General features: G+C 38.9%; 1 protein-coding gene across 1 annotated transcript in view; it reads left to right on the top strand.

Moving 5' to 3' along the window:
* Positions 1-23,376, top strand: part of LOC118703645 — an 88,336-nt gene that overhangs the window by 12,186 nt on the left and 52,774 nt on the right. Inside the window, exons 4-5 of the mRNA XM_045571816.1 lie at positions 5,924-6,025; positions 15,573-15,683. Coding sequence (XP_045427772.1) covers positions 5,924-6,025; positions 15,573-15,683 — 213 coding nt within the window. The remainder of the gene's footprint in view (positions 1-5,923; positions 6,026-15,572; positions 15,684-23,376) is intronic.

Genomic DNA, 23,376 nt, shown 5'->3' with positions numbered 1-23,376 from the left:
AGTCGGCAAACTTGCACACTGGGTGTGGCATTTGGAGAGAGGTATGTGTGCTTGAATATATAGACATATGTAATGTATTTATTAATAGTGTGAAAGAATCTGAAGCTATTAAAATAAAAACTATCTTAAGAGCTCAAACATAGAAGGTTATTTCAAAGTTGGAGTAAAGATTAATGGAGGAAGAGTCAAATCTGTTTCATCCTATAAGTACATTTTGGAAAAAAAATACAATTTTTTAAAAATGTACTGGAAAATATAAACAAGTAACAAATTGTAATTTATTGCACCAATACCAAAATATAACCATTTTATTGTTTCTGCATTGTCTTTTTATTATACACAAGAGGACCAGTGCATGAAATTCATGCACGGTTAGGGTCCCTAGGCCTGACCAGTGATCAGGGCCAATTGGAGCCTCCCTTCCCCAGCTGCCAGCTGGGGCTTCCTTCATTCCAGCTGCCTCCTGGTGATTAGTGCACATCATAGCAAGTAACTGAACTCCCAGTCAAACTCCGGAGGGGACACTTTGCATATTAGCCTTTTATATACACTGAGTGGCCAGATTACTATGATCTCTGAACACATACTAATCTGGCCACTCAGTACATTTATATTAGAGGCCCAGTGCATGAATTCATGCATGGGTGGGGTCTGGCCAGTCTGGCCAGGGGGAGGGGACATGGGCAGTTGGCCAGCCTGCCTGCTGGTCAAGCTCCTGGTAGAGGGGACAATTTGCATATTAGCCTTTTATTATATAGGATATACACTGAGTGGCCAGATTATTATGTGTTCAGAGATCATAATAATCTGGCCACTCAGTGTATATAGATAGGTCTAGTCCTGTTTTAAACATATATGGAATATGCATTTAATATTGTCATATTTATAGTCTGAAACATAAGATTTATAGCTTACATTTTACATTTAGTAATATAATTGCTTCATATTATACCTTCATTTAATAATGTAAATATTTTCCTTGTGTTTTTGCAGACTTCATTAATAATCTAATAGTTTCAAGATGTTTTATGAGATTAATATTTAGTTTACTAAAACTATATAATTTCCCAATGCAATAACAACTTAATGGGTCTTAAAAAACACTGATACCTGAATTACAAGTTCCAGCATGTGAAATTATTATTTCAGCCCAATCTTGGCTGCAAAATACATGTGAAACTTTTGTAAACATCTGTATTGGTATAAATAAATGACCTTGATTAATATAAACAATGTAATTCAAGCAAGTAAAGATTCATGCTGCAAATAATGTTTTAAAATATTTATACAACCATGCATTCAACAAAAACTATGTCTACTAGGTCCTGGCACTAAGGGAACTTGCTAAAGACACACAGAGAGAAATTATAAGTATGAATTTGATAAATTCTACAAAGAATCTAACTTTTTCAGTACAGGCATCAAAATTATCACCTGTTTATGGCCAGCAAAGAACAAGCATTTGGTTAATTAACTATCATTTGCTTTGGTTAAAAAGAAAAATAAATGTGTTCAATTTTTCTAATAATTCTATATACATATACCTATATTTACACACAGATGCACATACATGTACACACACGTTTGTATACTCGTGTGCATATTTGTATATACATGTGCATATATGTGCACAAACAGGGTATCCCAAATAAATGTATACACACTTTAAGAGATGATAGCTCAATGTTGAAAATAAAATGTATTTTACATATAGGTGTCCCCAAAAATGTACAATATATACACACTTTGATAATTATGAAGGCAATGTTTATTAAAATACATTTCATTTTCAACATTGAGCTGTCAGCTGTTACAGTGTGTACACATTTTTGAGGGGCACCCTGTATATATAAAATGCTTAGATGCTGCAAATGATAGTATTTATTGCACTGAACCTCAGTTCAAGAATGTACTAGTTGTTCTGATTGTTACTAAAACTTGAAGTGTTACATACATAAAATGCTTATTTTCTTAACTATGTGATATTGAGAAATCAATAAAGAAGATTAAGATTGGAAGGAAAGATTATTTGTAGACAAGACCAATCATTTTTAAACCTAAATGCATCTTTAACCTAATGGTATTTTAAGATATTGCAATACTATAATAATTTGTATCTACCAGCACGTATTTTGTGAGAATAAATCTTACACCTTTAAAAAAAATCCAATTCATTATCTCCTAAAAGAGCTCTTCTATAAGTTGGAGAAATATGTAAACAAAGGTTTGGATCACTACAAAATTCTATTGCTGGAGCCACAAGAAAAAGGAAGGGCATTTTAACTTCCACATTTTGCAAGATGATTCCAAAGTGTTGTTATTTGAGGGGATAGACTACTTGAAAATGAGCCCACAGGGTCCCTGGAAAAGACAATGGCATTTATTTGTGGCTTTTCAGCAGAAGTGTCATACATTATCCACCAGACAGTGGCAAGGGAAACCAATACTATAAATCTTAAAATATGAAAAAATTGTCTTCAGAATGGGAGACATGTTGCAAAACATTTTGATTGTCTTTTCTTCCACAAGAGATTGCTACAGTTTGAGCTCACCAGTTAAAGATTTTATTGAATTGTTTATATCTTAACAATTTCATGTTATAAGGAAAAACAGCAAACAATTTGATTTGAATCAATAGTAAAAATACTCCATTAAACAAATATCCATTGGGTAATCAATATGTCAAAAGCATAAGACAGTATCAAGTGGGTAACCTATAGGGAGCAAGAAGTTTTGACATGTGGGGAAGTTAAAAATTTTTTCTACAAAGGTCAGAAATGGTTTCTGATTTTCTTTTTTTTTTTTCTTTTTTTTTTTTTTACCTGATTAGCTACCAGCCTATTGCAGACTGTTAAAATATTCATTTCTGTCGCTTTGAATTTCCCAGTTCTGCTTCTTAAGTTATACTGAAATCTAGTAACTGGCAGCCCAAACAATCGTATAAAATGTCTGCCACAAGGGGACTGTACTAACAAATGATAGAGATCTTCCCAGGAGCATAGAATAGAGCAGAGGAAATAATTTTAGAGCTGGAATATATCAGTGCCTTCACAGCAACTTGGTATGCTTTTCCAGATGCTGTTTTCAACAACAGAAAAACAGTATTTTTCACAGACATTTTGGAAAGATCGACATTCCTTCAAGAATCCACATGAAGAGACTTTACCTTTCCTGCCTTTGAATGTTTGCCAGTTTTGGCAGCAAATGTTTATCATGTAAACTCCATGAGAAAAAGTCTCTTGTATGACTTCACCACTGCAGCCCTGGTGCATAGAAAAACACCTGGGCACATAGTAGATACTCAGTAAATGTTTGTGAAAGGCTACCTTGAATTGTTCAAGACAGAGATGCTCGCTTCCTTATTGTTATCAGAAATTTTTATTCCTAAGCCGACCAGGAAGATGGTCACATCCAAGCACATTTGAACAGATTGACTAATCTTTCACTGTCCTTGTTATTTCTTACAGGAAAGTGAATTTTTAAAAAAATATATTTTATTGATTTTATACAGAGAGGAAGGGAGGGAGATAGAGAGTTAGAAACATCAATGAGAGAGAGTCATCGATCAGCTGCCTCTTGCATACCCCCTACTGGGGATATGCCCGCAACCAAGGTACATGCCCTTGACTGGAATCGAACCCGGGACCCTTCAGTCCCCAAGCCGATGCTCTGCCCATTGAGCCAAACCGGTCCCGGCAGGAAAGTGAATTTTTAAAAAGTATTGATTTATCCCAGAATATCTGGGAGAAGTTTTAATGAAATAATGACAAATCTTCTTACAAATTCTGCAAAATATAATGTAAATATATATATATATATATATATATATATATATATATATATATATATATATATATATATATGGTTAATATGCAAAGTGTCCCCTCAGGAGTTTGATTGGGAGACTGCTAGTTCAATCGCTCACTATGACATGCACTGACCACTAGGGGGCAGCACAGAATGAAGGCCCTGGCCAACAGCCAGCAACCAGGGAAGGAAGGTCCCAGCTGCAGCCGGGAGGTCCCAGTTGGCCCTGATTGCTGGCCATGCCTAGGGACTCTACTCATGCATGAATAATAATGTATCTCCAAAGATTAGGGACTCACCCACCTAGAGCATCTGACAGAGATGACAAGGAAGAGATTCCCCATCAAGTAGGAAGCTGGACTAAGGTTCTTCCCTACTCAAAGTACAATTGTTAAGTCATCTTAAATTCTCAGGATTTTCTTTGACCTCGTGATTGCTTCTAGTTTTATCCATATTTTGACTACATATCACATTCTGTAACAGTCTTTCAAAATGTATCTAAAGAAGATGCAATCCTGCAAAGAAAAATGTTCTTGATTTTTCCAACCCACAGGAAGATATAAATCTATCTGTAAAATGAAGAGTGAAATACAAAAACACAATTAGTCTAATGTATCCCTATTTTTTAATGAAAGGGTATTCTAGTAAGTTATAATTTTAAGACGATAATTTACCCTGCCCTTATTAACAGATAAGAATTCTTATTTTATATTTAACTGAAGGCCCAGTGCAAGAATTTGTGCACTAGCGGGGTTCCTCTGCCTGGCCTGTGGGATCTGGCCAAAACTGACTCTCTGACATCCCGAGGGGTCCCAGATTGTGGTGCAGGAGACCGAGGCACCCTACAGGTGAATGATCAGGGTTGGGGAGGGACACAGGAAGTTGGCCAGCTGGGGAGGGACCACTTAGTTCCGATCGGCCAGACCCCAGCAGCAAGCTAACCTACCAGTCAGAGCATCTGCCGCCTAGTGGTCAGTGTACATTAGAGACTGTTCAGCCTGTCAACTGTCTGCCCCCTGGTGGTCAGTGCACATCATAGTGAGCAGTTGAGCAGCCTTAGCATATCATTAGCATATTACACTTTGATTTGTTGAACAGATGACTGGACAACCGGACACTTAGAATATTAGGTTTTTTATTATACAGGATTACCTCAGAGACCTATAACAGGGCTATTACTAATAATTCACTTCTGAGGCTCAGGAAGTTTATCATTATATTTTGTTATGATTCTTTATTAAAGGTGTTTATTAACAAATATGTACACACACACATGCACACAGACAAGTCTTTATGAAGTAGCAGGAGTAAAGGGGAGAAGATACATGGAAAAGCAGACTCAGAAGTGGCTGAGCCACATTAATAAGGATTCATGGATTAATCCATGGATTCTTACTGTGAAGTCTCTGGAACTCTTTACCTTCAAGGCAGCATAACTGTACAGTTATAGTTTCTACAAGGCTCAGCTTTTTCTGTTTCTTTCTGAGAAGCTCAGTTGTTCGGTTATTCTTGGATTCCTACAAGACCTAAATGTATGGCTAACAATTTTTTTTATTTTTTATTTCTACCTTGAAATAAATGTCCCACTATTGATGGATCTGAATGACAGACCTGTAAGGCTCAGCTGCTTTTTGGGAACCATGCTGCCTCAGAATCATCAGCAGTGTTCCTTTCTCACCCTATGACTCAGGCAACTTGTTTAACCTTTCTATGCTTCAGTTTCCTTCTCTCCAAATATATATATATATATATATATATATATATATATATAAAAGCCTAAGCAACGGAATGGTCAACCAGTCGCTATGACACACACTGAATACCAGGAGGCAGACGCTCAATGCAAGAGCTGCCCCCTGGTAGTCAGTGTGCTCCCATAGCCAACTCCCACTACCAGCCAGCCCCAATCATGCACAAATTTGTGCACCAGCCCTCTAATACAATAATAATGGGCTAGTCAGAAGATTAAATTAGATAATATTTGTAAAGTGCTTAAAACACTTTTATTTAGGCCTGGTATGCAATAAACAAGCAGTAAATACTAGACACTTTTATAACCATATTTACTGTACCTAAAGATGAACTCAAAAGAATGTCCTCTTTGCTTCCTCTATAGTTCGAGAGCGAACCCTAAGACTCTTCAAAGGAACTGATGATTGTCCCTGGGGCTTCCAAATTCAATTCTCCAAACCAATCGTGGTAACAGAAGTGGATACTAGTAAGTTTTCTCACTCTAGTAGTTTTAATCTAAATAGCCTTTGATAGCATAGTCCTGTAAAGCCCACATATGCAATACAAGCAATTTCTAATTCTCAGTCTATCAGAAACTCATGGTGATTGACAGGTGCCCACAACATGACCAGATGTTTTTTATAAGACATGCTTTCCTGATGGAAAATACCCCTCTACTATACATAGGGCATTGGTCTCCCTACCAAAAACTAACCCTACCTACAAAGAATAACAACCAAGGAGTAGGTTGTTGTTGACTTATTAGTACTTAATATTTTCTGGAAAACAATCCATTCCCCCTGAATTATTTCCCTACAGCTTTTCAGATCTCCTTATTTCCTAACAAGCATATTAAATATTAGTAGATGCCTAGTGAAAATTGGATCCTTTCCTCCCTAATCTATAACATGAGAGTAATGTGAGATCAATGCTTTAATGTAGGGGTGTCGAACTCAATCAGAGAAGGGGCCAAAATCTAAAATCCAGCCTAAATCGCGGGCCGAATGGTTTACTGAACAGTCATAAACTGTCATTGTGATGGAACGCAGCGGAGTGCAGTGATGACAGTGCGGTGCGGGCCACATTGCAAGGCCTGGCGGGCTGGATTTGGCCCGCGGGCCTTGTGTTTGACATGTGTGCTTTAAGGCCAGGACACTAAGGTTGGTAGACATCTATATATGTAAAAGCCTAAGTGACCATTCAACCATTTGACTATTCAACTGGTAGCTATGATGTGCACTGACCACCAGGGGGCATATGCTCAACACCCAGGCATGGAAACATGGAACAGACTGATGAATTTCAGAGGGAAGGGAAGAGTGGGGAGAGCCAGAAGAGATTAACCAAAGATCTTATATAGAAGCCAGGTGCTTCTATTACACATATGTCTGCAGGGATAGGGACAAAACCATCAATCCAACATTCCCCAAGGGGTCCTGGATTGGGAGAGGGCGCAGGCCAGGCCAAGGGATCCCACAAGTGCACGAATCCATGCACTGGGCCTCTAGTGTAAAACAAAGGTGTCCACACCCATGTGACACATTAGATGAGGCTTTTATTGAGATTATCACAGAGGGAGGCCCAGGGACACTAGAGGGTTTCCAATTGACATTTCAGTATTTGTCTGGACTGTGAGTTTCCCGAGCTCAGAAACTCTATCTTACACATTCTTTTATCCTCAATAACTTGTGCAGTATCCCCAAAGCAACAGAGTAGATGCCCCAAGGTGCTTGTTGAGTGACAGAATGAGCCCTGGGTTACCCAAGAGCTGGGGAAGCATGGGGCAGAGAGGAAGGGAGGAGTGCTGTCCAGGAGGTTTGTGACCCGTCCTGCTTTGTCCTGGTGCGCTAGTCCCTTCTCTGGTGCCCTTATCAACAGGGTCGCACTGCACTTTCCTTGGCCTGCCAGCATTCAGGTATTCCTCTGCTGTACGCTCTGTGGTTCTACTGAGAGTCAGCTCTCCTATCGGTAAAGAAGCAGGTGGCTACTCAGCTCCAGGAGCAGGGATGGAAGATGCAGTATATGGGATTGGTGCCTCCCAGCCCAGCATCTCAGTCATAGGTGACATTAGTGGGTAGGAAACAATGTGCTCAGACAACCACTTTTTTTTTTATGTGAACAGAATTTTCTAATTTAATTTTCTAACGGGAATGAAGGAAAGAAATACTGAGTATCTACATAGAATATGAGATATTCCTGGTGAGCAAAGAAGCTGTTTTTTAGTTTTAGGGCCTGCCTACGGAAACATTTTACAGGGTATTACTTTCGCCAGGTGCTCAATGGCACAGATTTTTTGTAATCCTATAGAGTTTAATCTCCTTTAATCATGAGGGGATTGCCTATGCACTACGTAACCTGGATATCTATTTCACCCTCATTGATGTTTATAAAGAAGGAAATTTACTTATTTATAATATCAAAGTAGTAATTAAGTACACAAAAAAGCCTTCAGCCATAATTCAGGGCTGGCACCTGTGAAGAGAGAGTGAGAGGGAGGCAGGATTGGGTAGGAAGCAGCTCAGACTGCGGTTCAGCTCTGAGGAATTCTGAGACGGACTGATAGGAAGCTCACGGCAGAGTGTCCCTGAGCGGGGACCTGCCATGGCCAGAAACAGCTTGGCTCTAGTACCCTCTCCGACATACTCACAGGCCGTAAACAGTACCTTCCTGGAGAGGAGGTAGCCTTAGTGTGAGGTGCGATGAACAGAAAGTGTGGCTGTTGAAGACTTTCACTAAATTACAGCTCTCACATCCCATCTCTTAAAGGTGTATGTTGGCAGTGTAGATCCAACACCTCCACGGAGGGTGTGAATAGAAAGCCCTGGGCAAGCAGGAGAAAATTGATAGGAACAATTCCAAGAAAGGTGTGACAAATACTAGCTTGAAAATAACAAAATATAGAAAGATTTAAGAACATATAAATGAGTGGCAGAAAAAACACACACATGTTATCATTTGTAAACCTTAATGTGAAAAGATGTCAATTCTTCCTTACGTTGATCTATAGATGTAATCCCAATTAAAATTCTAGTAAAGTAGCTGTTTTAGTTTTTACTTTTGTGGTAAATTTCTCTTAATTAGATTCTAAAGTACTTATAGAAAGCAAAGGGCCAAATTATTAAGCTGAATTTTTTTTTCCACAGGAAGAAAAAAGCCTTTTATTCTGAGTTAGATGTCAAAATTCAAATGCATGGATATAGTTTTACTTTGAAATGAATGAATTTCAATTAAAGTTGAATCAGTTAATCAAATATGCAAATGATGACTTTACAAGTAATTTTCTTATTAAGGGAAGGGAAAGGGAAGAAATTGACCCAAATGTAGGTGGGATTTGAGGGTGGAAGAATGAACTCCGAATAAGTGCGGAATAGGTAGAATTGGAACATGGTGGCAAAACTCAGGTGACAAAAGATAAAGACTGCGGATTTCAACCTTACTTGGCCCTTTAGTGCCCTTCAAATTAACAAGAACAACAACAAAAAAACAAACAAACAACAACAAAAAAAACATTGTGGGATTACTTCTTTATAGACCCAAAGAAAAGTAACTTTTTATCTTAAAGTGGCTTCTGGTTTTGTCACTGCATTTTTAATAGACATCTAGCTCTAAGGAAATAAATGTTTATTCATGGGGAATCTATTCATGGATGTGTCTCAGCTTTTCTCTCCACTTTCTTCTCTCCCCCTCCTCCTCTTGCCATTTTTTTCTCTTGTCTTCCCTTTTCCCCTTTTTCCTACTCTCCTCTTTCTACCTCTCACTTTATCTCTTAAATAAAGAAATAAACTAATTCCTAAAGAAAATAAATGACTGCCCCTTTTTCTAGAAAAACCAAATAGGTCTGACTTTATAAGTTTAGCAGATTTTTGCGAAATATCCAAAACCTCCACAGACTTGACTCAGTGCTTGTCTTTTTAAATAAAATAACTCAATGCAGTTTTATAAAATGTTATGATCTCTTGAATTTTTGATACCTTTGCAACTGTTCAACTGAAAGAGTTAACTGTATCTCATCCATTCGAATGCGAAACAAATAAAAATGTTTGGATTGTAAATGACGGTATTTAGGAGGCCTTGAGGTTTTGTAATAGGAAAAGCTGAAGTGTGTCTACTGTAGCAGAAATGGCACAATACATAGTTAACCTAGGATTTTATTCAATATCAGAAAGTGCTGCCCTGGCAGGGATTCATGTAGCTGCTGAGTCTACTTCTTTTTTAAAACGTTTCTTAAGCGCAACCCCCGAAACCCATTGTCTAGTCAAATCTACTAAATGAGCGGTTGAGGGACTTCAAAATTACACATATTTTCAGCACTTCTGAGAATCTCATTCACACCACGAAACATTGTTCTGGATGCACTAGAGAGGCTAATTACACACTGGCGATAAAGAGATAAAGCGGGAGATGTGTAGGTGGGATGGAAGTGATTATCCATAAATATACGGAGAGGGAGCTTGCGTGTAGCTTACATAACTAATTGCCCACACCCAGCTGGCATTTGCATGAACATTTTCTATGAAAGACTAAATGCTTGTGCTATCTGTTGGCATAAACAAAAGAACCAGATGTTCCAACTCTGATACCAAGCAAACTTGAAAAGAAAACTATACATTTAGGGATGGACAAACCATAGAGGAAATTGTGGACGGGCCCATCTTTCTGGAAGCTCTAGGATTAAAATGCTACTGTTGTAGTATAATTTTTTTAAATGAAAAGGACAAGCCCCTGTTTTAAATTATAAGGTTTGCAGATTCTGCTTTGTATGTAAATATGCATGAAAGGACGGAGTAGCTCAGCATCTAACTTTTTACAAACCCAGTACTATTCAGTCGAGTATCCTTTTGGAGAAACAAACTTAGAAGACAATGCTCTTGTTTTTCCACCATGTCATTCCTTCCTGTGTAATGTAGGGCACACACTTCTATCGATAGCTGCTCCCAAGACCAGGAGGGCAAGCACCTGTATGGTACATTGCCTGGTAAACTCCTACCATTATTTGTAGAGAGGGAGAATTTGTAAGTTGCATTGCCAAATGGGACACAATAGGTACCATCTACCATTAAAGCTAAAAACAAACTATCAAAAATAATAATACCTTTACAAACAAGAACCCTTTTTACTCTCATAACTCAAAGACACAAAGATAAATATGGTGACAATTTTTAAATGAGTAAGATATTTGAGTAGACATTTCTCCAAAGAAAAGTACACATCACCAATAAGCACATAAAAAAAAATGCCCAACAGTCATCAGGGAAATGCAAATGACAACCACAGTGAAATGGTACTTCACGCTCACTGGGGTTGCTATCATCAAAAAGTTCAAAGCAACAATTCTTGGCGAGAATGTGAAGAAATCCAGAACATGTATGCAATACCAATGGGAATGTAAAATAGTGCAGCCATTTGGGAAAACAGTATGACCGCATCTCAAAAACTTATACATGGTTACCATTTGACTCACAGTTCCACTCATGGGTACATATCTAAGACAAGTAAAAACATATGTCCACAAGAAAACTTGTGCACAAATTTCCAAAGCAGCATTATTTATTCAAAAAGTGGAAACAATACAAATTCCCATCTATGGATGATGCATAAAAAATGTACTATATCCTTACAATAAAATATCAATTCAGCAATTAGAATAAATGTAATATATGTGGATGAATCTTAAAAATAGTTTGCTAAATAAATGAAGCCAAACACAAAAGACAGCATATTGTATTATTTCACTTACATGAAATGTTTGTAATAGGCAAACCCATAGAGAAAAACACACAGATAAGCCATTGCCTGCAGTCGAGAGGTTGGAGGAAATAGAGACAGCTATTGGTTAGGAGTTCCTTCCTGGGGTAACAAAAATATTCTAAAATTATATTGTGGTGATGGTAGCACAATTCCAAGAACATAGTAACAACCATTTAATTATATACTTCAAATGGGTGAAATATATGGGAATTAAATCTCAAAGGTGTTGAAAATGAATATTTCCATATTGATGGAGCTCTTACATCAAAAATTATTGTTTAAAAGCAGAATTTACTTAGGAGTCAAGATGTGTTATCAGACATTTATGCCTTTGATTATAATAGTTTATGATTTTATCTAGTCAATTATTTAGCAATTACTGATCAGCACAAATAGCTCGAACATTTTTCTTCCACTTTCCTCATACACCTTAAGATTACTTATCATTTACTTTCACATCTCCAGATTTAATCACTTTTCATAGATTTTTGTTCTTGACTTCTTGAATAGACTGGAATTTAAAAGGTTATTTCTATGGGATGTTCTGTGGTGTCACTGTAGAACTGCGGACCATTTTCTCCATTTTGTAATTCTTCTCTTGCCTTCGCTGACCTTATATTCTTGCTTCCATGTTCTCTGGGATCCATCTGCTCCATCTCTATGCTCCTCTTTGGCTGCCCTTTCCCTCCTCTCCTTAAAGGTTTTGTCCTCAGTACTTTGCATTTCTCTCCTTACACTTGTCCCTTTCTTCAAACATTCTGAATCCATTTCTCAGACCCATCACATATCCTAGGTTTCAAACTCATTTTTCTATCAGCTCTATAAACATTTTCAATTTTCTCTTCCATGGTTATTTTAGTATTACCAAAAAACACATGTTTAGCCAACTTTATAAATGTCCCTACCATGTGCCAGAGATTATACTAGACATGAGAAACACATAGATAGATGATAAATAGATAGATAGATAGATAGATAGATGATAGATAGAAGACAAATAAATTTTTACTTGCTCTTGAGGTATTCATAGTCCATTAGGTATAGAAAGGCAGATATGTAAATGAGTACAATGAAGAGGTTTAGGTCCTATGCCAGCATTTAAAAAAATATATATTTTATTGATTTTTTAAAAATATATATTTTATTGATTTTTTACCGAGAGGAAGAGGAGGGACAGAAAGTTAGAAACATCGATGAGAAAGAATCATCAATCAACTGCCTCCTGCACACCCCCCACTGGGGATGTGCCCGCAACCAAGATACATGTCCTTGACCGGAACTGAACCTGGGACCCTTCAGTCCGTAGGTCAACGCTCTATCCACTGAGCCAAACTGGTTTCAGAACCTATGCTGGCATTTTACACCTTCCATTCATTTCCAGTTCGTATTCCCCTGAAATATACTGACAACCATACTTTGGTAAAAACTGCTGTTTGAATTTTAACCCTGATAAGTCTGGCTCCTGCCTGATTAAATACGGAATACTTACCTCAGCTTCCAGGTGGAGACCTGGAGGCGAAGGCAATTTTCCCTGGCCTGGGACCAGGACCACAGGAGATTGATTCCCACTGACTCAGTAGCTTCAGGGATAGAAACTGTAGATAACCTTGAGAGACTAACCGCTGAGCTCTGCTTCTGTGTTATTGGCTATCACAAGATAGGGCCACATTCCAATGTCCAGAAGGATGTGACTAGCAAAGACCCTGCGGGCTGACCCCAGTCTTTAGAACATATTCTTTAGGATTTAGAATTTAGAACAAAGGAAAATTCCTGTGGTTTGAACCTTTAAAAGGGACTGCTTACCCCTGAAACAGTGCGGTCATGTGGAGACCACCTGTGTGTGGTGCTCTCACGGCTGTCCTGGCCAGTTATTTCAATAAATCCTTGCCTGCTTTTTTAATTAATCATCAGCCTCCAGTGGTCTTATTTTGAACCCAGGTTTCGACCCCACAACACCCCAAATCCCATTACAGACCTGTTTTAATACTGATAACATATTTGCTGATCTTCTTAATCTCTCCCTATTCTAAATTAATCTTCTGAAAGTCACTGCATATCTATTTTCTGCTCACAAACTTTAATGGCTCTCTATTATTGAAGGATCAAGTACAAATTCCTCATCCTCTCATGGAAGATTCTTTACACACTGGCTAATTTTTCAATCTTCTCCTCCACACTCACCCTACCTACTCACAACCTCTGCGGCCGTTGATCTGAGTCACTAACTTTTTAGTATGTCTTAAAACATTCTGCTTGTATACCTTTGCTCAGAAAACTTCTATTTCTTGGCTTGCTGATTGAGGTTATGCTAGCTTTGGAAACAAAAATATATGAATGGCTTAAGAAAATAAATGCTCCTTAGTCACTCGAGTTAATAGTCCAATGTGGATGTTCTTGATTGAATGCTGACTTTGACCTACACAATGTTTCAAAATCCAGGTGTTCTGTTTTTTTCTGTTGTTCTTGAGTGTTATCATCCTCTAGGGCCTTGAAATTATCTGCATCTGGCAAACAGATGGGAAAGGAGAATGAAGGATGGTCCCTTAGATGTTTTTATGAGTCAGGCCTAGCAGTAGCATACATCACTTCTATCCACATTCTATTGGCTAGAACTCAATCATATTGCCTATCCAATTGCAAAAGAGTAAGAGAAAAGCTGTCCAACTGTGAGCAGATAGAAGAGGAATTCATTTTGTGAATACCCCGACCTCCTCATTACTCCCCACTGTGGAGAATCTGGTTCCACTTCCTCTGGAAAGCATTTCTTAACCACTGGAAATGGGAATGAGAATTCCTTTTTCTGATGTTGCACAGGACCTATTGTCTGTTTCTTACTTTACACTTACCACTCACTGTGCTGCAAATTACTTTTCTTTTTCATTGTGCATATCTTTTCATCCCCAGTGGAATCCTAAACTCCTTGAAGGCATATGTTTGGGCCATTCATTCATTCATTCAATATGTGTTTTATGGACAACCATCATATAGGACTTAATATCTGGTGCTATAGGGAACACAAAAATTGATTTTTTTAAAAAAGTCATTGTGGATCTATATTGTCATTTTAGAACTTGATTTAGAAGGCATTGACATAACAAGTCCTCTGAGTCCTTTAAAACTGTAGAGGAATTCATTTCAATGATCAACCATACCATACCATTTCAATTTATTACAAGGATGGCATTATGTAAATGAATGGATATATTAAATGCTATCCTTCGCTTACATTTCCACATTGATTGGCTGTTGCTTATCCAAGCAGCAAAGACCTTCCTTATCGCATTGTAAATAGATGTAGACAAATTGTGATCGTTCCTAAAAATATTCAAAGTCATGTTACCTCACCAGTTGAGTCATGCTTTAAGATTAAAAGTCTTTGAGGAGGTTATGACAACCTAGATAATGACAGCCTGGTGATTTTCTGCACAATACTCTGCACGTCCATGAAGACGTGCATCCGGCACTGAGCGCTGAGACAAAGGAAATGGGTTCACAGTGAAGTGAAGAAGAAAAAGCAGACTTAAACTGCTAGTGAAGGAATCCTGGTTAAATATATGGAAAATCTTATTAAAAATGAATCAACATGGCTTATGAAGCCCTCTCTCACCCCTAGGAAATATTAGGTATGTGACAGGAAGTGCAGATGCTAGAAAACCAGGCAATAAAATAAATAGCCTCTGGATAGGTCCTCCCCAGCTTTCAAAGCCTAAATCCTAAGGCTTAGGCTATTTTTGGTTTCCTTTCAGAACGGAGCCTATACAATGAAAGCAAAAGCAGCTCTCTCTCTCTCTCTCTCTCTCTCTCTCTTTTTTTTTTTTTCCTGACTACTCCAAGATCTGTTTTTGCCACAACTTCATAAGTATTTCAATTACTTGTTCCCTCAACAATCCTGCAGCGAAGCACTGCCCCTACCTCTCCTTTTTATAGATGAAGATATTGAGGTTAAGTGATTTTCTCAGGGTTACAAAGAGACCTAGCAGCAATGAGGGAATGAGAACTCGCGGCTCAACCTTCTGGTGGATGAATAGATGAGTTTCTGAGCAGCTGCTATTATTCTGCAAAGAGGCCCGTAGCTGCCTGGCTGATTGTGCCCAGAAACCGGGCCCAGGAAATGAAAGGGAGGCTGCGAGGACAGCTTTCTCCTCCTTATTAATGACACAGCCAATTGTTTATAGTTGGAAAGAAAGGCCCTTTAGAGAAAGAGCTTTTTAGAAAGAGGACAAGCAGCAGGGCACTCAATGCGGGACCCTGCCTCAATGAGACCCTTGTTGTCTGTCTTCTCGCAGACAGCGCTGCTGAGGAAGCTGGGCTGCAGATCGGAGACGTGGTGCTGGCTGTCAATGGCACTGAGGTCAGCAGTGTGGAGCATGCAGAAGCTGTGCACCTGGCAAGGAAAGGTAGGGGGGCGAGCCACAGACTCTACAGTTAGCCCAAGGAAACACAGAGCAGCACTTCACCGGGGAGTTCCAAAGTGGAAGTGGCAATGTGATTTTTTCATATGAATAAAATCACATTTCTGCCCATGCTCCTTCTGTATCAATGGCCAGCCACAATGGTGAAACCAGAAAATGGCAGTAAGCCAAATGTACTCTCTTGAATATCAATATATTTCCTTAAATCCCCTCCCTCTGTTGTCTTTCTTCCTTTCTCTCTCTTTTCTTCCTATTTTCCTTTCATTCCATCAGTTGTTAGAGTTAAAAGACTCAGAGTTTAAATTTGGAGAGAGAGAGAGAGAGAGAGAGAGAGAGAGAGAGAGAGAGAGAGAAATGAAGAAATTACAACTTAAAGCTTTTACAGATTCTCCTAGGGCCACTAGAGGCCTGTCCTTAGAGCAATTCTGACACGGATGGAACCAAGAGAACAATGACACATGCCCCATACCCTTGTATCCACTCACATTAAACTTTGTGGGAAGGCTAAGACCATCTTCCTCTCTGCAAACCAAGTTACTTCCTTTGGTGTGAAGTTACAAATCCTTACCTCCACACAGACCTGAAAGCATGCAGCTGGCAATTGCTTTACTGCATCATCCGCTTATTTGGTGAGGTGCCCCATGCCTGGCTTTCCAAAGGCTCCGTGCACACCTCCCTGCCCCTGGGGCATATTCTCAGGCAGTGATGTTAAAAAGGGAGCGTTTGAGATAGGCCACAGGTGCCACTTGCTGAGCTACATCACTTTCCCTTTTCCATAATTCCATTATGCCTGGGAGTTAACAACAGCAAGAGACTTCTCTAGTGCAAAAAATCACTAACAAATGTTGCATCCTGATAAGCTATTCTGGACTTTTTTAAAGAAAGAATTTAGCTTAGTATTTGGCTAAGTCTGAAGGAGTTGTCATGTACTAGGTGCACCAGGAACCCAAGGACACGATCAGTTCACATGTGCACAACTACTTGTGAGTCCTACACATGCAGATGAGAAATTAAGATAATATGGTAATGACTGTATGAATGAATTGGTAGCATCCCATACAATATGGGAATTTTATCCCATTACTTTTGGATTTACCCGTTCCTAGGTTCTTTGTTACAAATGACTTTTTTGAGTTACGCAAAACCTAATTTTAGTAATACTTATACTTGTAGGATTTGTTTTCTTTTCCCTCAAAAAGTGTAATGTTCTTTATAATATTAAATCATTCGGCCTTCCTATATCAGTTAATGAAACATCTCTAAAACTTGAATGGAAGGTTTGAAGATTTCTAAGAGATGGAACTAACATTGATACTGAGAGAAGAGCTAAATCTAACTCCCTCGCTTGTGCTGTTCCTGGCAGCTACTTGTAGGGTGGATTTACCTGCTGCTATATTCTGGCTTCCTCAAGAAAACACTCACCCTCAGGGCACCTCCCTGGGTCTCCAGTCCTTCTCAAATCGAACAGTGGAGATGCTTCAGAAGCAGAAAGGCAAGTTGTAGATCTGATGTTCTAAAGCACATGTGTCAAATACAAGGCCCGCGGGCCAAATCCGTCCCGCCAGGCCTTGCAATGTGGCCTGCACCGCGCTGTCATCACTGCACTCCGCTGCGTTTCCATCACAATGACAGTTTATGACTGTTCAGTAAACCATTCGGCCCGCGATTTAGGCTGAATTTTAGATTTTGGCCCCTTCTCTGATTGAGTTCGACACCCCTATTCTAAAGTGAGGACAGTAAGAAACTTCTGAGAAGACAATGTCATTGTGGATGTTCAGAGGAGTGGGATACAGCCAAGAGTAGAAGAGGGCTGAATGCCTCATGTAGGGCATAGCTGGGGGACCCTTTCTTAGAGTTTTCCTCCCCGATGGCCCCCAGTGGTCAATTCCCTACCACTGAAAGCCAGACAACAGAAGCACCTGTTGTGGACAGATGGGAAACATAAGATGGCGTGTCAGCCCAGCTGGATTAGAGAGATGATTATTCCTTTCTCAGGCTTCCTCTCCCACATATCTCTAAGACTGAGAAATAATGAAAAGAAAAAATGCAAATAACAAAATAAAAAGAAACAATAGAAAGATAGTTTTAAAAATAAATACTGCTTTGAACTATATAATAATAAATCTGAAAACTAGATAGATAAAAATATTTTCCAAAAACATTCATGGTGCCAAAGTAAGTGCAAGAATAGATAGAAAATTGGTACATACTATAATAAATTTCCATCCTGCTCCATCCACCATACAAAAACCCAAAATTCACTTTTATAAATGAAATTTATTTAACTTTCAAAGAATAAGTAATTCCTATTCTATAGTTTTTTTTCCAGAAAAAGGGAAAGAGAGAATGCTTCTTGTCTTGTTTTTATAAGATTACTATAACTTTGATTCCATAACCAGATAAATATAAGATAAAAAATAAAATAATATATCTATTTTACTTATGAAGTGTAAGAACAAAGAGTAGATATCTGAATCAAGCTGTTTATTTAAATTACACATAATAACATCATACTCAAGTTAGGTTTAAAATAAAGATGGCTTTTCATAAGAAAATATTTTAACAGAATTTATCACATTAATGGACTAAAGATAAAACATCACATGTCTATTTCAATAAAAAATCATGTAATAAAGTTCAGCAACTTTATTTAAATTTCTATAAACAATTGGAATAGAAGTTTCTTTTCATAGCTTTGTAAATGGAATCTACCAAAAATCTAACCATGAAAAGAAAAAAGTATATAAAAGAATGTACACAACAACAAAACTTTTAATAGAGAAACTTTGGACACATTTCCTTTGAGATTGAGAGGGATAATGCCAATTTTAGCAATCTCTGTTTATCTAATATCTAAGGTCCTGACTTATCCAAAAATGCAAAAAAAAATTAAAGGTGTATTGTCTAGAACGAAAGAAAACCATTATTATTTGCAGATTATATAATTATAACAAAATCAATAGACTAATGCATAGAATGAATTAGGGAACTACTGACCAAACCAAGATCTCCTTATAAAAATAAGTAGTGTTCACCTGTACCAGTAATAACCAAAAAGAAGAAGAAAAACTTTTAAAGGACACTAAGATAGGATTTAAAATAGAAAAGAAAAAAAAACTACAAAGTAGAAAAGAATTAATTTAAAAAGGAGTGCTTAAGAACTTTACGGGGAAAAAAAAGTACAACTTGACTAAAATACATAAAAGAAGACATAAGTACCTGGAGATGTACAGTATTTTTATAGGTGGAAAAATGTAAAGATATTAATTCTCCCCAAATTAATAATTAAATTTTATTAAATATATTTGAATAGCTTGTCAAAGTTATCCTCAAATATATGCAAAAGAATACATGTCTCCAAATAACTACATCATTTATGGCAAAGAAACTTTTTAGACAAGATATTAAAGTACATTACAAAACCATAATAATAATAAATAAAAAGTGGTACTGTCACAGAAAAACATAACTGGGATAGAATTAGAAAGCTCAGAAACACACTAAAACACACTAAATATTTATTAAAATTTGATGTATGATAAATGTATCATCACAAAACAATGAAGGACAATTTTTTTAGTACATCATTTTTATACAGAATTGTAAGTATGCTACCTTATACTTTATACCATATACAAAGGTGGACAATAAAAGAAATTGTGGGAGAATTAACTTGGTTAGTGGTGAAAGAAATGCAAGTTAACAAGATGAGATTTTAGATCCACCAGATTAGAGGGGGAAATTATAAAGGATATGATAGCCAATTTTGGTAAGGATATGAAGAAATGAGAACCCCCATGCACTCTTGTTAGGCCATAGGCATTTCAAAGAGCAATCTGGCAACATCTAGTAAAGTACCTTGTCAATCTAGATTGCACTTCTGGGTTTAAAAGCCCAAAGAAACTGTTGAGAGGACAAATTCAAGGACATTCAATGCAATGTTCTGTGTGGTAGAGAATATTTAGGGGAAGTCTGGTTGACCAATGGATATGTAATGTACTTGGACTCCTATGCCACACTTTGAAATAATAAAGGAGATGAGCATTTAGCATCATGGACAGATGCTTTGAAAATAAATGGTTTTGAGGGAAGAGAGAGAGAGAGAGAGAGAGAGAGAGAGAGAGAGAGAGAGAGAGAGAGAGAGTGTTTTTTTTATGTGAAATAAAATGACATACACAAAAGAGTGTGCCCCAGTCCTATGCTCTAAGAGTGCCAATTGTGAGGAGCAGAATGTTGGAGGAAAGTTAAGAACAGAGAGAGAAAATAAAGTAAAATAATACAAAACAAAAGGGAGCTTCATTCCAAAGACAATTGTGTGCAACAACCTGAGTGTCATGATATGCTGGGAGGTCTTGTACCCAAGTTCAAGAGTGACAGATGAACATCTCCTGAGCAGGGACCCACCCATACACAATTTTACCTCCACCCACATTCTAAAATGTATAGGCAGTATGGTGAAGGAGGTAAAAGCAAAAGCAAAACTGGACTATTGAGATGCAGTGGGTCTATGAGAAGCAACTAAAAAGAGGAAAAGGGAAAAAATAATAGGAATAAGTTAGTTTTATGTAATGCTTCACAGGTTTGATTTTGTTAGCAAGCCTATAAACTGGTCAGGGTGTTTCTGGAACATAACATTTGAGACAAGCTTTTGAGAGAAAGTCACCAACTTATCTGAAAAAAGCAATAGTCATAAAACAACTGACAGAGTCTTTTGTTAAACTCATTGGAGGTATACAGATCTTGAAATACATATGTAAGCTTCTATTAAGAGCTTATTTAACAATCAAAAATAAATAAAATAAGAATCCAAATGTTTCTGCTTGCCTGTTGTATCTGTTTGCCTAAAACTTTCAAGAGTGTTAACTGATATCACTTTGGCCACTATATATTTTTGAACAGTTTCCTTCCCATGCATTTAGGCTTACAAACATTAATCACTTTCCTCAAAACATTATATCATATATCTCACAGTATGTGAGACTCGCCAGAGACACTCTTTCCAGCACAGAGCTCCTGGCGGTGGCCTGCACGTTTGTCATTTTAACCAGCTCTCCCTGGTGGTTCTTGCGGAGCCAGCTCCGCATCAGTGCCCAGCCCGCACCAGGGAGGCATGGCCGGAGGGTTACAGCCACAGGTCAGGAGTCTGTTTTGTTAGCTTCCAGTGCAGGTGCTGCCATATCTCCCCAGACTTGCGTTAGAAAGGGGATCCACCATGTGTCAGAAGGTCAATTTTTCAATAATTCTATTGAACTAACAATTCTAGTCAATAATAATCATAGAAAAATATAGTAATATATATTACAGAAAATTATAAAAGTAATGGAATGATAATTCTATTTTTAAAAAAATGTGACTAATCACACCTACTTGTACTTTCATTTTGCTGCTGGGAAACCCAAAACAGATTGAAGAAAAGCATTCAGTATCACACCCAGAATGGCCACAGTTCCATGAGAATCTTGACCTAATTAAGTCCCTCATATGCTCTAGCTTGGGTGATTTATAGACCTGGTTACTTGCAGACTCACAAAGAAGGCTTAACGCTCAAGGGATCAGGCTGGAAAGAAGAAAAGGAAAGGAAAACAATACAGCGTCGCCACCCTGGAAGCCCCTAGAGTCTGAGGGCTCCTTGTTGCACTGTGAGCAGCTTCCCTGAAAACAAGGCCGGGTGCCCCTGGAGCGGACATGTCACCTGCCCCCAGTGGCCACCCGCGGAGCAGCCCCGAGGGACAGCACCTGTCTGGCAGGCCTCTCTCCTGCACCGGCGGGGGCCGGAGCTTGTCTGACAACAGAGGTGCAACTCTGACACGGTGTAAGATTGGTGGCAGAATGGGAAGACAGCAATGCAAGGAGCGAGTGTGAATTAGAAAAAGAAGTCGCTTTTCTCTCTCCTGTGGCTGTAAATGACCTCCCCCACAATCCCTTACCTCCAAAACTCTAGGCCCAAGCGCTCCAGAACGAGAGTTTGCTAGAGACTTTCTTTCTTTTTAAGGACATCGTCACCAAAGAGCTGTATTTGTTAAAGACATGATTTTCAAACTCTCATCACATGAATAGTTCCCTTGACTATTTCACCTCAAGCCATTCATCTTCCCATATCCTTCCTCCCACCCACCCGCAGGCAGCAAGCAGGATTTCTGGGATGCCTAATAGAAGGCAATGGTTATGTGTGTTCTTTCCCTAGGGTGGAGAGATACTTAGAGAAAGAAGTAATCCATGGGAAAACTAATAATTTCGTGCTTGCAAAATATTGGGGTTGAAAAATGAAAGCATGCAGGGGAAACTAAATCATAGTCAAGGAAAGGAAGAAGCGTGGTGGTTGGTAATAAAGCTCTGTTTATGAGCAGAGCCTCTCAGCAACGGAGAGATGCCTGGGGACTTGCTACTCAAACTGTGGTTTGACATGACCTGAGAACGTGTTACAAAGACAAAATCGTAGGCCTCATCCCAGACCTGAATAAGGGCATGCATTGCAACAGACCCACCAGGTAATCTGCATCTGCATTTAGTCTGAGAAGCCCTGAACTGGGACATTTTCATAGTTTATGGTCCCAGTAAATTAATAGATAAGTAATAATAAAACCAGGAGATTTTAATTGTATGTTACACACACACACATACACACACACACACACACACACACACACACACACACACACTACAGTAACTACATAAATACTCTAATTTGGAGAGGACATCTGAAGTCTGAAGTCTCTGTGAACGCCCAGGTTCCCTGGCCCCGGATGGAATCTGCAGACAGAGGATAGCACCAGCATCACCCAGCAGCTGTTTGGAACTCAACAGCTTCCCCATGCGGGAGGGTCACGTCCTAACTCTGAGCGTGAAAACCGTTCCTTTGATAGATGGTACCGTGCTGCAGCAGGACCATTTGCATCCTTGCCCCCCAGAGAATGTCTTTTGTGCACCGAGTCATGTTGATGGCTGGCGGAAGCTCAAGCTCAGCCTGATCAGCATCAGAGAAACCCACATGCAGTCTGTGTAAGCAAGAGGACAGTGACCCCCCGGGCAGCCCACTGCGGCAGCACATAAATAAATTGGCAGACGTGCCAATGAGGCCCATGAGTCCAGGAGTGCAGCTCTCCGGGGACTGCAGTCCAAAGACAAAGACGTTTGTCGTTGCCGGTCAACCTGGAGCATTTCTGCTAATTTTTCTGGATGGGTTTTTGACAGGAGCTTCAGGGCAGTTCAATAAATTAAAATGTATTTACATGGCAATGAAGAATCATCTTGACATGCAGAGTTATTTAATTACCAAAGTGCTTTGTGTGCTGCTGAAGTTAAATCTGTGTCAGCCTTTCTGGGACAAACCTTGATTTTCGGGGCCGTGTGGCTCAGCCAGGAATGGTCCCCGGGTTGGAGCTTGTCATTTGGAGAAGGGGAGTCTCCTCACTGACCCCCCCCCCCCCCCATTTCCATGAACAGCTCTAAACAGATCAGTAACCTCAATGTCAGACATCATGATGAAGTCAGCACGGCCAAGGCCAAATGTCCCCCTTCCGGGACGCGGCCTGCCTTTCAGAGGAATTGTTAATGAAGCCATACTCCATAAGCAGTCTTCATTACTTGTCAGGGTTTCAGTCTACCTGAATGACATTCAGAGAATTTTCTGGAGGCATCAAGAGATGGGCGTATGATGCAAGTCTGGGTCCATGCTGGC

This window comes from Pipistrellus kuhlii, unplaced genomic scaffold, assembly GCF_014108245.1.
Source record: "Pipistrellus kuhlii isolate mPipKuh1 unplaced genomic scaffold, mPipKuh1.p scaffold_m20_p_4, whole genome shotgun sequence".
NCBI classification, from domain to species: Eukaryota; Metazoa; Chordata; class Mammalia; order Chiroptera; family Vespertilionidae; genus Pipistrellus; species Pipistrellus kuhlii.
This window is presented reverse-complemented; position numbering and strand designations above follow the sequence as displayed.